This window comes from Myotis brandtii, unplaced genomic scaffold (genome assembly GCF_000412655.1).
Source record: "Myotis brandtii unplaced genomic scaffold, ASM41265v1 scaffold196, whole genome shotgun sequence".
NCBI lineage: Eukaryota > Metazoa > Chordata > Mammalia > Chiroptera > Vespertilionidae > Myotis > Myotis brandtii.
Genome location: NW_005357311.1, coordinates 6,003,409 through 6,017,764, shown reverse-complemented (window position 1 = coordinate 6,017,764; position 14,356 = coordinate 6,003,409). Strand labels below are relative to the sequence as shown.

Sequence of the window (14,356 nt, the reverse complement as noted above, 5' to 3'; positions counted from 1 at the left end):
GGCGGCTTGGGGGGGCATGGCTCCCTCAGTCACTGGGAGCGACCAAAGGAGCCACGTCCCCCCAAGCTGCCAGCTCTCCTGCTCTGCTCTCCACTCGGCACCTGTGTATGCAAATTAACCCACCATCTTTGTCGGGTTAATTTGCATTGGTTGGCTGGTGAGCGTAGCAGAGGGACGGTCAATTTACATGTTTCTCTTTTATTATATAGGATGATTATCAATGACTTGTTTACTGACGTGAACACCTGGACTATCATTTGGGCCTCCTAAAGAACTTTTGACTTGTTTCTGAGCTATGCCAACAGAATGCTAGGAATTAGGGAATTAAAACCCTTGTTGACATTTATTGTAAGCAAGTTGTCAAACATATTGTGTCATTGACAAAGACTATAAATGGGCAATAACTTAATAAACTTCTCTTTGATCTTAAAATAGTCACTGTAAAAATCCGTAATGTTCCTCTTTGACCTGACTGATAGCAAGTTTAAAGCCAAATTCTATCAAATATGCAAGAACCCACTGTGCTTTTTTTTGTAATCCTCACCTGAGGATATTTTTCCCATTGATTTTTAGAGAGTAGAAGAGAGGGAGGTTTTCTCGCCTACTTATGTTTAATTACATTTTATATTTTGGTATAAGGCCTTCTATATCCTGTCTGAACCAAGATGAGGTATTAATATTAATAATAACAGATCAGCTCTAGCTGGTTTGGCTCAGTGGATAGAGCGTCGGCCTGTGGACCGAAAGGTCCCAGGTTCGATTCCAGTCAAGGGCACATACCTGTGTTGCAGGGTTGATCCCCACTAGGGGGCATGCAGGAGGCAGCCGATCAATGATTCTCTCTCATTGATCTTTCTCTCTCCCTCTCTGAATTCAATAAAAAAATATTTTTTAAAAATAGATCATACTCAATCTCCATTTTTTATTTCTTGCTTACTTTTCACCATCTCTCACCTCTACATTAAGTTTCTCTTTTGCCTTTTTTTCAGATATTACTGTGGTAGACAGTTAGACAAACATGAGCAGAGCAAGGACAATGGGCCAGTTACAGATCACCAGGACAGAACTGCTGGACACCTAGCAATGGAATAAAACTGGTAGAGCAGATACTGGAGGTAAATACTGTTAATAAAGACCTCGCCCCTAAGACACCCTACACCCTCTCCACCCTAGAAAGCCTCCGATCATGCAGGTCAGATTCTCCTGACCTTTTCTTCCCTGTCATGTGGTAGGCCCCCACCCTTAGAGAATAAGGGGACTGAAGGAAAGCCCCATCTAACTCCATCCAAGGACAGAAGATGGCAGGACAGACCCCATAGATTAGCTTGAATATGAAAGCAGTTAACCCCCTCTGTGGAGTTAAAAGGAGCCCTAGCCCACTCTTTGAGCTGCCCACTGGAAATTTCTTTTCTGAGTTTCCTTTCTCTTTGCTTGCCTAATAAATCTTCTCCAACAAGTTTGAGTCTTGGCTCTGAATTCTTTTCCTAGCCAGAACTCAAGTACTAAGGTTGCAGAACCCAGGTACAGTCTGACCCCACCAGTCAGAAACCTGGTGCCATTCCCACCACCTACAACACTATAAGGCACTGCTTTCTGTCTGGTGTTAATCCAAATATGTTAATGATTTTCAGAGTCCATGACTTAGAACTGCTATCTGCCAGGTTCTGCCACAGTATTTAAGACACATTTTAACTGGATTCCCCCACCCCAACAGAAAGTGTACCAGTGAGATGGAAGAGACCTCGGTTCTTAACTTCTGAAGTAAGAAGCTAGGAAAATTCCAGGACACACGGAATAGGGAAACTAAGTCAAATAGTTAAATAGCAGTGTGCAGCCACCTAGTGAATCCTATCATCCCTAAACCAAAAATACAGAAGAGTAAAGGCTGGCACTTTAAAGGTAAATAGCTTAAATCACCCTACTCAGGGAGACACATAACAGAAATCCAATTAGTGTCATTTGCCAACCACACCCAAGGACAGACAAATTAAGAGAATAAATCTCATTTTAGTATATCAGCATAAAGCTGATGAATATTCTATTGATCCTCTCCTAAGACCTCCTCTAAATGCCCCGCTTTAAAAACCCTGAGAATGAAGGTCCGCGTCACTCTTGCTCCAGGGAGCATGCCCATGCCATTCCCTTCCTTCTCTTCTTCCCTCACAAGCATCTACCTCCTAAATGCCAAGGGACCCCACAAGACTTGCAACCAAGGGAGAAATGGGGCAGCGGCAACTTATCCCAGGCTAACCCCCTGAATTTGTCTCCAAGGTCCCCTTTCTCTGACTTCCCGGTGAGCCATAACAGCCCAGCCTAGGCTCTCCTGAGGCTGCTTCTCTGCCCTTCCTTGTTTCACCGCCCTAAGTGTGTTTTTGCTACGGTCAATAAATTCTTGCTTGCTTTTCTATACTGTCTCTCGATTGAAATCTTTCCTTTGAGAAAACAAGATCCAAAGTCTCACGGTCTTGCTGGTAACAAAAGCACAGAATTGGTTATACAGTTTTTGCTCCAGCCATACTTACATTTTCCCTCCATTTTTTTTCTTTTATTCCTATGTTAAATGTGTATACGGCACAAAGACTATTTCTTTTCCTTCTGTTCATGTTTAACTCAGTTGAGACATTCTATCTATTGCTCTGATGGTGTGGATGAATTTTCCTAGACAACCCTCCCATTATGTCTGCATATATTTGTCTCCTTGTCTGAACTACAGTCTGCTTTAAATCTGCTTTCTTAACAAATGGAACAATTTGGCAAAACCAAACTTAACAACTGGAATGCCTCCCTTTGAACCTTAAAACTGTGACGTAAGAGAAAAGGATACCCAAGGACACTGAGCAGCCAAAGCACAAAGAATTCAACAGCAGTCACACTGTCATTTAAAGCAGCGGTCGTGAGGTCCGAAAGGTTGGTGACCACTGATTTAAAGTATTTCCCAGATTTTAAATCTGGGCCTTAAAAAATAGTTGTTTTAGCACTATCTGGTTTGGCTCAGTGGATAGAATGTCAGCCTGCGGGCTGAAGAGTCCTAGGTTCAATTCCAGTCAAGGGCACATGCCCAGGTTTTGAGCCTGATCCCGAGTCCTAGGTGTGTAGGAGGCAGCTGATCAATGATTCTCTCATCACTGATGTTTCTAACTCTCTCTCCCTCTCTCCCTTCCTCTCTGAAATCAATTAAAATATATTTTATTAAAAAAAGTTATTTTAAAAGGAAAAATTTTTAATCTGATTGCATGGTCATGGATTTACTCCAGAGTCACAAAAGGAACAAATGCTCCCGCTCCACCAAGGCAGAAATTTAAGAAACATTTACTCACAAAAATCTAACAAATCTGGTTAAAATGCTTCCTTCAATTACAACACTAGGCTAATATTTAAAGTAAATATTAAACAAATGACGGGGGAAAGGAACTAAGAAAATCTGAAGAATCTATTAATTTTTAAAATAACATCTTTTACTATTCTATCATGAATCTGGTACCAAAGTACAAATTGTACAACTTATCTGGGGCACACAGAGCAAAATATTACCTCTTAATGACAAGGACTAATCTACTCTTGAGTCATTTTCATGTCACCACAGTCTAATGGGAAGGTAGGTCAAGACTTGTTTTCCAGCAAAGGTCAACCCCTTCCTTTAAATTAGCCAATCACGAAAGACTGAGCATAAGCTCCAAGAGTAAGGGACAGGTCAGGTGCATCAGGAATAAAAGGCCAAGAATAAAAGGCCGAGCGGACTGCCCGCTCAGTGTGCGTGTGCTCCCAGACCATGTGCGTGTGCACCCTCCTGCAGGAGTAAAGATATGTGCCTTGCCAAAAAAAAGAAAAAAGAAAAAAAAAGACTTGTTTTCAACCAAATACACAGAAACACTGCACTCTGAGATCTGCTCATCTCAAATGTTCATTTTTTGAGTTCTAAGCATTGTCATTGGATATTATCAACTTCCCATTTAAGCTTTTGCTCTTTTTGCTGTCTGTGAAAGAAATGAAATTCACTTAGGGAATTGGACTGCAGAAAATTAATAAAGGAGAATTACACCAATCCAGTTACAGCTGTTAATCAAGGGTTTAAAGCAGTGGTTCTCAACCTGTGGGTCGAGACCCCTTTGGCGGTCCAACGACCCTTTCACAGGGGTCGCCTAAGACCATCCTGCATATCAGATATTTACATGACGATTCATACACAGTAGCAACATTACAGTTATGAAGTAGCAATGAAAATAATTTTATGGTTGGGTCACAACATGAGGAACTGTATTTAAAGGGCCAGAAGGTTGAGAACCACTGGTTCAAAGCAATAGATTTTTCTAACAACACCAAATCCTTGGGAGTTTGTGGCCTCTTAACCTTTCCTTTTTTCATATTAGATGGTAAAATGTGAACAACTTCTCTCCACCTCTGGCCACGTTTAGACAGCTTTTTTTCTTCCTGAGATTTGGTATCTCAGTTTATCTGTCCAATGAATGCTCATACACTCATTTCATCTAATTCAGTTACTGTCCACCTCAAGAGTAGATCATACCTTTCTCAAAAAGGAAAGAGAAATCAAGTTACCGCTTTATTTCAACACATTTACAAGACAAACACTATCAAAACTCTATATAGTATACAGGCTCTGAGTCCTTAGCTATGCAATCTCAAGGTAAATTTTTAGTCTCAGAATCTCTTCTGATCTTTGACAGCTGAACAGAGTCCCCTTCTTTTGCCCTAAGTTCTCTCAGTTCAGGCTTTCCTTCCTCTTGAGTCTTTCTCAGATGAACCTTTCCCTGTCATATCTTTAAAATGATTTCCAAATGCCCTAACTGGTTTGGCTCAGTGGATAGAGCATCGACCTGTGGACTGAAGGGTCCCAGGTTCGATTCCGGTCAAGGACATGTACCTTGGTTGCGGGCACATCCTCAGTAGGGAGTGTGCAGGAGGCAGCTGATCGATGTTTCTCTCTCATCGATGTTTCTAACTCTCTATCCCTCTCCCCTCCTCTCTGTAAAAAATCAATAATATATATATTTTTTAAAATTCTTTTAAAATGATTTCCAAATGTTAAATTCCCTCCTCTCAAAATACATCTACATCCACACCTCCCAAAACAATGCTGTTACAAGCCCTAAATGTCAGTCAATTTACAAAACATTGAGGTCATTCCAACCATGTCAGTTTTCAAACTAGTATTACATTGACAACTCCACACAGAAATGCAACACAAGGCTTTTTTTTAATATCTATTTTTATTGTTGATAGTATTACAGATGTCTCCTGTTTACCCCCCTTGACCTCCCTCCTCCCACCCACTACCAACCCCCTCACCCCGGGTCTTCACCATCCTATTGCCTGTGTCCATGGGCTATGTATATAAGTATATGTTACAAGGCTATTTTAAACCAAGTTTAAACTCCCAGTCAAATTGGCTCATAAGTTCTATCTCCATAATTAAAGTTAATGAGATCCAACAGGCTGCCTTCATCTTTCTACTCCTGAGAATGTCACAAAATGTAGATACAAAGGGGGAAGAGGTGTTTAAAGCCCAACATTAGTTTTAAGTCTTCTAATAAAGACATGGATATAGGTTAGGAATGAAAAATACTTTTCTCCCTGTTATATATTCAGAATGTCCTACTGCTCAACACCTAACATATACTAATCACTCCATCTTAATATGTTACAGATGTGTAACCATGACCACCCTGGGTTATTTTACTAAAGGTGTCATTTCACTGTGGCATTCATCTACAACATGGTTTTCTTAAATAGTATATAATACATTATCTTTTCTTTATAGTGATTACAAATTTAACAATTTGATTCATAACAAAATCCTATATATTAAAAGCCTAATACGCAAATTGTCCCCTCAACCGGGAGTTAGACCAGGAGTTCAACTCGGGGGTGGGGCTGGCTGGCCAACTGAGGGAAAGGAGGCCCTGATCAGCGGCAGGCAGCCAGGGGAAGGGAGGCCCTGGCCGGCAACCGGCAGCCGCTAGGGACCCTACCCGTGCACAAATTTCGTGCACTGGGCCTCTAGTAGGGTTTATGAAAGACTTAAAGAGAACTAGCTACCAAGTTTAATGTTGTATTAAGCCCCCATAAGACTCACCATAAAAATTCACAAAGATTTATGGGGTACAATATACTCAGCTGTATAGCTGAAGTGGTACACTTCAGTAGCAAAACTAATTCTTTTTTAAAAAAATGAGTGGAAATTTTCTCTGAAAATCACTGATTTACAGGCAAAAATCACTGACATAAGAGGACTTATCCAAACCAGTGTCCGCGATGTGGTCTGTTTTTTCAGCAGTAAGGTAACACAGGAGAGGCAGACTCTACCAGGAAAGAACATGGCTCTGATTATCACATTGGCCTAGAGGAAAAGGAGAGTAACTTCCTCTAGCAGACAGGTGATAAGGTTTGCTCTAAGAAAGGTAGCTATACCATTTTGGATGAAGCATGAGTAAAACAGCCCTTTCCCCAAAGCTTTTATATATGCTATTCATCCAACAAAAACCTGTACAAAAACACACCCCAAAGATCTATTTCTGAGTTCAACATATGCTAGGTTGTATGCCTGACTGGGATAAAATTAAGTGTTTGATAAGAAGCCAGTTACTCTATAAATTTTATACCTTAAAAAAAAGCTATCACCAGCACAATATTATAAGCATGAATATACATGAATATATAAATGAAATATTCAGAAGCGAAGCTAAAGAAAAACCACAGGAAAGAATTTCATGCATCTTGCATTATCAAGATCTTAGAAAACAGAAACTCAGTGCAAATTAATTGGTTAGAGTCAAACTAATTATTACTTTCAGAACCCAAAATAGCTAACTTTGAAATCCAGACTCCTTTTCTATAATATAACCAAGATATACTGGCAGACATCTGGCCATCACTTCTGTCTTTAGAGATCTTCAGGCTCAGAAAGCCGTGTCCAGGAATCATTTACCAATATGGAACGTATAATTTTCATGGTTTAGAAAGAAGTCTGGCCTTACAGGCATGGCTCAGTGGTTGAGCATCAACCTATGAACCAGGAGGTCATGATTTGATTCCTGGTCAGGGCACATGCCCGGGTTGTGGGCTCGATCCCCAGTAGGAGGCAGTTCATCAGTGATTCTCTCTCATCATTGATGTTTCTATCTCTCTCTCCCTCTCCCTTCCTCTCTGAAATCAATTCTACACTAATAAAAGAGAAACATGCAAATTGTGTCACTCCGCTACGCCCACCAGCCAATCAGTGACTATGCAAATTAACCCAACAAAGATGGTGGTTAATTTGCATACTCAGGAGCAGAGTGAAGACTGAAGGCTCTGGCTGGAGTGAAGACTGAAGACTGAAGACTGAAGCCTCGCTGTGGCCAGACCAAAGGCCTGGGTCCCGGGTGCCGGAGGAAACCCATTGCCGGCAGCCAGGGGAAGGAAGGCCTATTGCGCGAATCTTCGTGCAACGGGTCTCTAGTAAGATATAATAGGGAAGGAAGGGAAGGAAGGGAAGGAAGGGAAGGGAAGGGAAGCTGATGTTCCAGGGGATCAGTGGGGTCACAGCACATCATTACTATTATTTCATTCCAAATAAAGTGTTGAGAAATAATGGAGAAAAGAACTGCCCTACAGTTTTACACTCAGTACTTCTCAAAGAGAATACTCACCTGTAGCCTTTTTGTGACAAGAAATAGCCTCCTCGTATTTCCCCGCAGCTAATAAACGATCTGCTCGTCTGCTCTGTTGATGAGCCTAGAAGACAAACATTTCTAATTGCTTCTCTTCTATAACTCGTTCTTCCCTTTCAACCTTAAAGTTACTATTTGTTTTTAAAATATAAAATGTGTACATAGTATAGTTGAGTAATTACAATATCTATATTTAATATTATGATGGAGATTTTTCACCAAAACCACAAAGACAAACTCAAAAGTTCTGAAAGCAAATGACTAAAGTGTCCCCGGATGAAAGGTAAATGCATTAAATGAGTAGTCACTGGGCTCTTTACCTCTGTTACATTTTAAAATTTACCACAACTTTGTAAATGTGTTTCCTTCTCTTTAAGAGGTCCAACAGATCCAGATGGGTATATCTTACATAAAGTTAAATGGTTAACAGGCAAGGAGAAAGACAAATAATCAACAAGTCTTCCAGCCACGTAATGTTTTCCTCACTAACAAACTCACAGATGACTTAGCAAAACTTCTTTAAAAAAAGTGAAAAGCACTGTACTACCAAGTTCATAACAGCATTGTTCACAATAGTCAAAAAGTGGAAGCAACCCAAATGTCCATCAATAGATGAATGAATAAACGGTGGTATATACATACAATAGGATATTATTCAGCCTTAAAAGGGAAAGAAATTGCCTGGCCAGTGCTGCTTAGTGGTTGAGAGTCGACCTATGAACCAAGAGGTCATGGTTCAATTCCTGGTCAGGATACATGCCCGGGTTGCAAGCTCAATCCCCAACAGGGGGCATGCAGGAGGCAGCCGATCAATGATTCTCTCTCATCATTGATGTTTCTCCATCTTCCTTCCTCTCTGAAATCAATAAAAAGCTATAATAGCCCTGGCCGGCTTGGCTCAGTGGATAGAGCGTCAGCTTGGGAACTGAAGGGTCCCAGGTTCGATTCCAGCCAAGGGCACATGCCTGGGTTGCAGGCTCGATCCCCAGTAGGGGGTGTGCAGGAGGCAGTCAATCAATGATTCTCTCTCATCATTGATGTTTCTATCTCTCTCTCCTTCTCCCTTCCTCTCTGAAATCAATAAAGAAATATATTTTAAAAAAAAAAGCTATAATAATAAAAGCGTAATATGCAAATCAAACGAACGGTAAAATTGAAAGGAAAAAGAACACCAAAAAAGGTGGCAAAGGAAAATCTAATGTACTCCTGAACCTTGTGGTAGGTAGGGGCTTCAGTGAAGGAGAAATCTCATTCACTCCCCCTTTCTCAATCAATTCACTGAGTCTCCTACTGGCAAGCAGTAGCTCCTAAAAGTTAGGTACTGAATTGGATGCCTAAGTAAAGTAATACAATTATACTTAAGATAACTCCTCAAGTGTTAGAAAAGACCAAGAACACCTGTTTTTGATTTTAAGTCTAAGGATCAATTTTTCCCAAACACAGCTCTGCTGCATCTTTTTTTCTTCCTTATGTTTCCAGTTTAGCTTGCTTTTTTTTCATAACCACCACCATCTGCTGTGAAGAAAAATTACAGGATACAGCCCGCTAGTGAGTTGTGAAATCAATTTAGTGGGTTAACAGCATTTTCTTAAATCCAATAGTAAATATTAGAGTATATCAAATATAGCACCATGCACACACGTGTATGTGTATATGTACATATATGGCATCATATAGTTTCAATTTTTTGTTATGTTTTGGTTTGATTTATGAGGATCCGTGCGTTTTACACGATTCCAGGAGATACATTCATAAGGCAGCAACTCTGCAGTAATATGCACATATGTGTGTACTAGTCATTATGAAAATTTTCTTTCTGTGAATCACAGTCAAAACAAATGGGCAAACACTGCTCTAATAGAAAGATCAGTATTTTATTTAGAAACTTGCTTTCAAATCCCACTGTTATCCCTTACTCTGCACTTATTCTTAAACAGTAGTGTGGGTTGGGGGTGGGCTAGAAAGGGTCAATGGGGGGAAAGGGGGAGATATGTAATACTTTCAAGAATAAAGATTTAATTAAAAATAAACAGCAGTGTGTATTTTAAGACTAAAATTTTTTTAATTTATTGATTTATTTTTAGAGGGGGAGGAGATGGAGAGAGGAAGTGAGGGAGGGGGAAGGGAGAGAGGGAGAGAAACATCTATTCTATTTATTTATGCATTCATCAGCTGATTTTTTTTAATATATATTTTTATTGATTTCAGAGAGGAAGGGATAGGAAGAGAGAGAGAGAGACAATAATGAGAGAGAATCATTGATTGGCTGCCTCCTACACACCCCACACTGGGGATCAAGCCTGCAACTGGGCATGTGCCTTGACTGGGAATCGAACCATGACCTCGTGGTTCAACCACTGAGCCATGTGGGCTGGGCTGATTTTGTTTTTATTGGTTGATTCTTGTATGTGCCCTGACTGGGAATTGAACCGAAACCTTTGATGTATTAAGACAATGCTTTAACCAACTGAGCTACTTGGCCAGGGCCCTTACTCTGCATTTCAATGTCTTCATCCATAAAATGGGGAATATCTCACATAGTACTAAAAAACAAAATAAATAACATAAAGTGTCTGATACCAACCCTAGCCCTTAGTAATTGTAGGGTAAGTCCTAGTTCTCTATCCCCTTTCCCCAGAGTGCTTCCATTAGCCCAACCTAGCTTGTAACACAGAATGAATTTTCCTTGAAATTTCCAGCGCAACAAGGAAAACTTTTTACTGCCGCCCTCACCAGTGTTGCTCAATAGTTGGAGCATTGGCCCTCGCACTGAAGGGTCGATTCCTGGTCAAGGGCAGGTACATGGGTTGCATGTTCAATCCCCAGCCCCAGAAGAAGCAACAGATTGATGTGTCTCTCTCACATCAATGTTTGCTTCTCTCACTCTCTCTCCCTGCCCCCCAGACTCCCTTTCTCCCATTCTCTCTAAAAAATACAAAAAAACAACAAAAAACACAACAACAAAAAACGGAGAAAGAGGTGAGGATTAACAACAATAAAAAAATTATTGCCAATATAATTAACATGGAATAATTACAAAGATTCTAGGTATGTACAAGACCATTCTTTGGACCTTATCTGATTCCTTTTCTTAGATGAGAAAAACTGACCACTCTAGCGGGAAGCTAAGTTACTCAACAAACACATTCTCAGCGCTCTTAAGGGCCAAACACACAGAATACAATTGTGTATATTTTGTATTGAGTGTGCAGAGTAGGTAAGCAAAGCATGAGCAATAGTCATGTATAAATTAAGGAAGGTCTGACATCACTTCCTACATAGGCAGCAAACAAACCAAAGAACTGGAAATTATCTCACAAGTTCTGACATTTGCTACCAGCTCTCACAATACCAAAATTAAATGTATCAAAGGAAATGCCTAAATATATGCTAATTTTTGTTATAATTTTTTCCATATTAAAAACTGACAGAAAAAGCTGGTAAAACAAAACTTATTTAGAGTGCAAGGACTACCTATTTTTCCCTCGATGGAAATACGATTTATCTTATTGTTCTCCTGACCAACATCAAAAACCAGAGAACTAGAACACAATATCTGTACTACATATTACTATTTCAGCCCTGGTCCAGTAGCTCAGTTGGTTAGACCATCAACCTGATATACCAAGGTTGTGGGTTTGATCCTTGGTCAGGGCACATACAAGAATCAACCAATGAATGCATAAATAAGCTGAATAACAAATCCATGTCTCTCTCTCTCTCTCCCCTCCTCCCTTATTCTTTCTAAAAATCAATTAAAATTTAAAGATATAATATGGTATATCATGACTTTTTCAAACTGGTCTCTTCCATATCCTAAAAACTCACTGTGATAAAATAAGCCTACTGGCCCTTATTGCAAACCTAACAAAAGAATCAATACTAGAGGCAGAGGCACTAAATAAATGTTGACTGCCCTGACCGGTTTGGCTCAGTGGATGGAGCGTCGGTCTGCGGACTGAAGGGTCCCAGGTTCGATTCCGGTCAAGGGCGTGTACCTTGGTTGCGGGCACATCCCCAGTAGGAGGTGTGCAGGAGGCAGCTGATCAATGTTTCTCTCTCTCTCATCGATGTTTCTAACTCTCTATCCCTCTCCCTTCCTGTCTGTGAAAAATCAATAAAATAAATAAATAAATGTTGACTGAATCTACAGTTCAATACAGATAAGGGCCATAGTGAAATGAAAATGATGAGTACATTAATGTGATATCAAAAAAATTGTGATCTATAATGTATTTGAGTCACTGGTCTAAGTAATTACTTAATTTCTCTCAGCCTAGGCTTATTTATCTGTAAAACGGGGAAGCAGTTCTTCCTAAATTCCAAGGATGCTCTGAGGACACATGATTATAAACCTATGTACTGTAATAGTCTTTATACAGTGAATCTGGACTACCCTATATCATTAGAAAAAGCTTGTATATACTACTGAGATTTTCAAAGGCACTCATTAATCAAAGCATTGAGAACTATTTCTCATGTTGAATCAACTGAATACAAAGTTGGGTATCTACTCCCATAAAAGAATGTGATAGTCTTCAAAAACAAAACAAAAAAACCCAGTCATGTAAAACTGAGTAACAACAAATTCAGAGGCCTGTCACTGATACTTAACAGCACAGTTTAAACCAGCGGTTCTCAACCTGTGGGTCGCGACCCCTTTGGCGGTCCAACGACCCTTTCACAGGGGTCGCCTAAGACCATCCTGCATATCAGATATTTACATGACGATTCATAACAGTAGGAACAGTACAGTTTGAAGTAGCAACGAAAATAATTTTATGGTTGGATCACAAAATGAGGAACTGTATTTAAAGGGCAAGAAGGTTGAGAACCACTGGTTTAAACGATTCAAGTAAATGTTAATCTCTTTTCCCTTGTTATCTTCTGAAAAACAAGCTAAGCTAGAACCCAGAACTTTCAAATCTCAAATGGTTTAAGAATTCAAGATGCCAAATTTCTAATACTTGCCTACAAAGTTACCAAATTGTGCTAGCCTGCTCAACAAGACTGGACTCAAAAATTCTCTATAAAGAGATAATACTATTACCACCACTGAACTAAATTTTCCTAAACTGGCGATTCTCCTGCTCCATCTACAACTCTCACCCAACTCCAGCCTTCTGGTAAGCTACCACAGACGAGTGGGAGTTTGGCAGGGGTTCTGCTGCAGCCTGCAGCCAAATCAAGTAAAGCTAACTGGCACTGAACCAATGGTCATTTTGCAAGGACACGAACTTTGGAGCACTTTGTAAACTGCTGGTGATTTCTAATAATATTCCTGTTAAGTTTAAACGTTGAACCATCCATTATATTTCACTGCAAACTATATGTCACCTTAAAAACAAGAAAAGGGCAAGACATTTTCCTGGTTTGTTTTTGCTTTTTTTTTTTTTTTTTTAAACTCACAAATCTAGTCAAATTCTTTTTATGTGTAAACAACTCTTACCAATGGGGGCAGGGATCGACTTAATAAAACTGGGAGGCGCTTCTCAGAGGAGCTAACCTGGCACCAGTCATTTGGGAACCACCGCTTTTAGCTCCAGCCCTAGAATTTTAAACTTTTTCAAGCTCACCAAGCCCAAATCTTTATTTTACAAGGGAGATTTAAATTAAGGGTCTATGCTCTGGTTATTATAAGAGCTCTTACACAGTACTATGTACCACACGCTGTTTGCTCTAAGCCCTGTACGCCTAGTTCCTTTAACCCTCAGCGAGGTCAACTAATCCGCCCAAGATCACACAGCTTTCGGGGGACAATGCCAGAGTTCACATTCAAGCACTCTAGCCCCAGGATACACACTCTCTGAAACCACCAGGCTCTGCTGCTTCTCCATGGAGTGGGTTAGATCCAGCCCAGGGCCCTTCCACGACTCCAGGGTGCAGAGTCCCAACCTGAGAAACGAAGTCTCCCTGTGTCCACCCGCTGCAACTGAATCTCCAACTTGTGACTCTTAAAAGTGCCTCCTGTCTCGCTACAGCAGCGGTTCTCAACCTGTGGGTCGCGACCCCTTTGGCGGTCAAACGACCCTTTCGCAGGGGGTCGCCTAAGACCATCCTGCATATCAGATATTTACATTACGATTCACAACCGTAGCAACATTACAGTTATGAAGTAGCAATGAAAATAATTTTATGGTTGGGGGTCACAATATGAAGAACTGTATTGAAAGGGCCAGAAGGTTGAGAACCACCGCTCTACAGCCTCAAGTATCCAAAACAGGTGCTCTCTCTGGGAAACCAGCGGATGCAGCGGCCAGGCAGAAAAGAACAGCTTTCTCGCGGTTGCTTAAACCTCAACACCTGAAAAGCCTAAAAACATAATAAGTACATTTTTCTGAGAAAGGCAAACATCTACCGTATTTTCGTGATGCCTCAAGTGATGAACCTAACAAGGACGACCTTAGTTTTTTTGTTTTTTTTTCCTCCAGCTGTCTCCAACTTACACGAGAGGGGAGACTTTCCGTGTATGCATCTGAATATAGATGAGAAATAAGGGGGGACATGAGGGGGAAGGAGGGGTATGACTCCATCTCTCCGAAGTGGAGAGGCTCAGACTCCAGACCCTGTGGATGAGAAGCCGGACCCAGCATCACACACCACTGCTGCCCTGGCCGCTGTCAGTGCCGCTCCGGGCGGCGGGGAGGTGTTTACGTGGCGCTCGGAGGCATTTCCTCAGGCCTCGAGAG

General features: G+C 40.7%; 1 protein-coding gene across 1 annotated transcript in view; it reads right to left on the bottom strand.

The window, feature by feature from the left end:
* NRBF2 (nuclear receptor binding factor 2) overlaps nt 1–14,356 on the bottom strand; it is a 153,210-nt gene that overhangs the window by 5,190 nt on the left and 133,664 nt on the right. Inside the window, exon 3 of the mRNA XM_005865143.2 lies at nt 7,647–7,731. Coding sequence (XP_005865205.1) covers nt 7,647–7,731 — 85 coding nt within the window. The remainder of the gene's footprint in view (nt 1–7,646; nt 7,732–14,356) is intronic.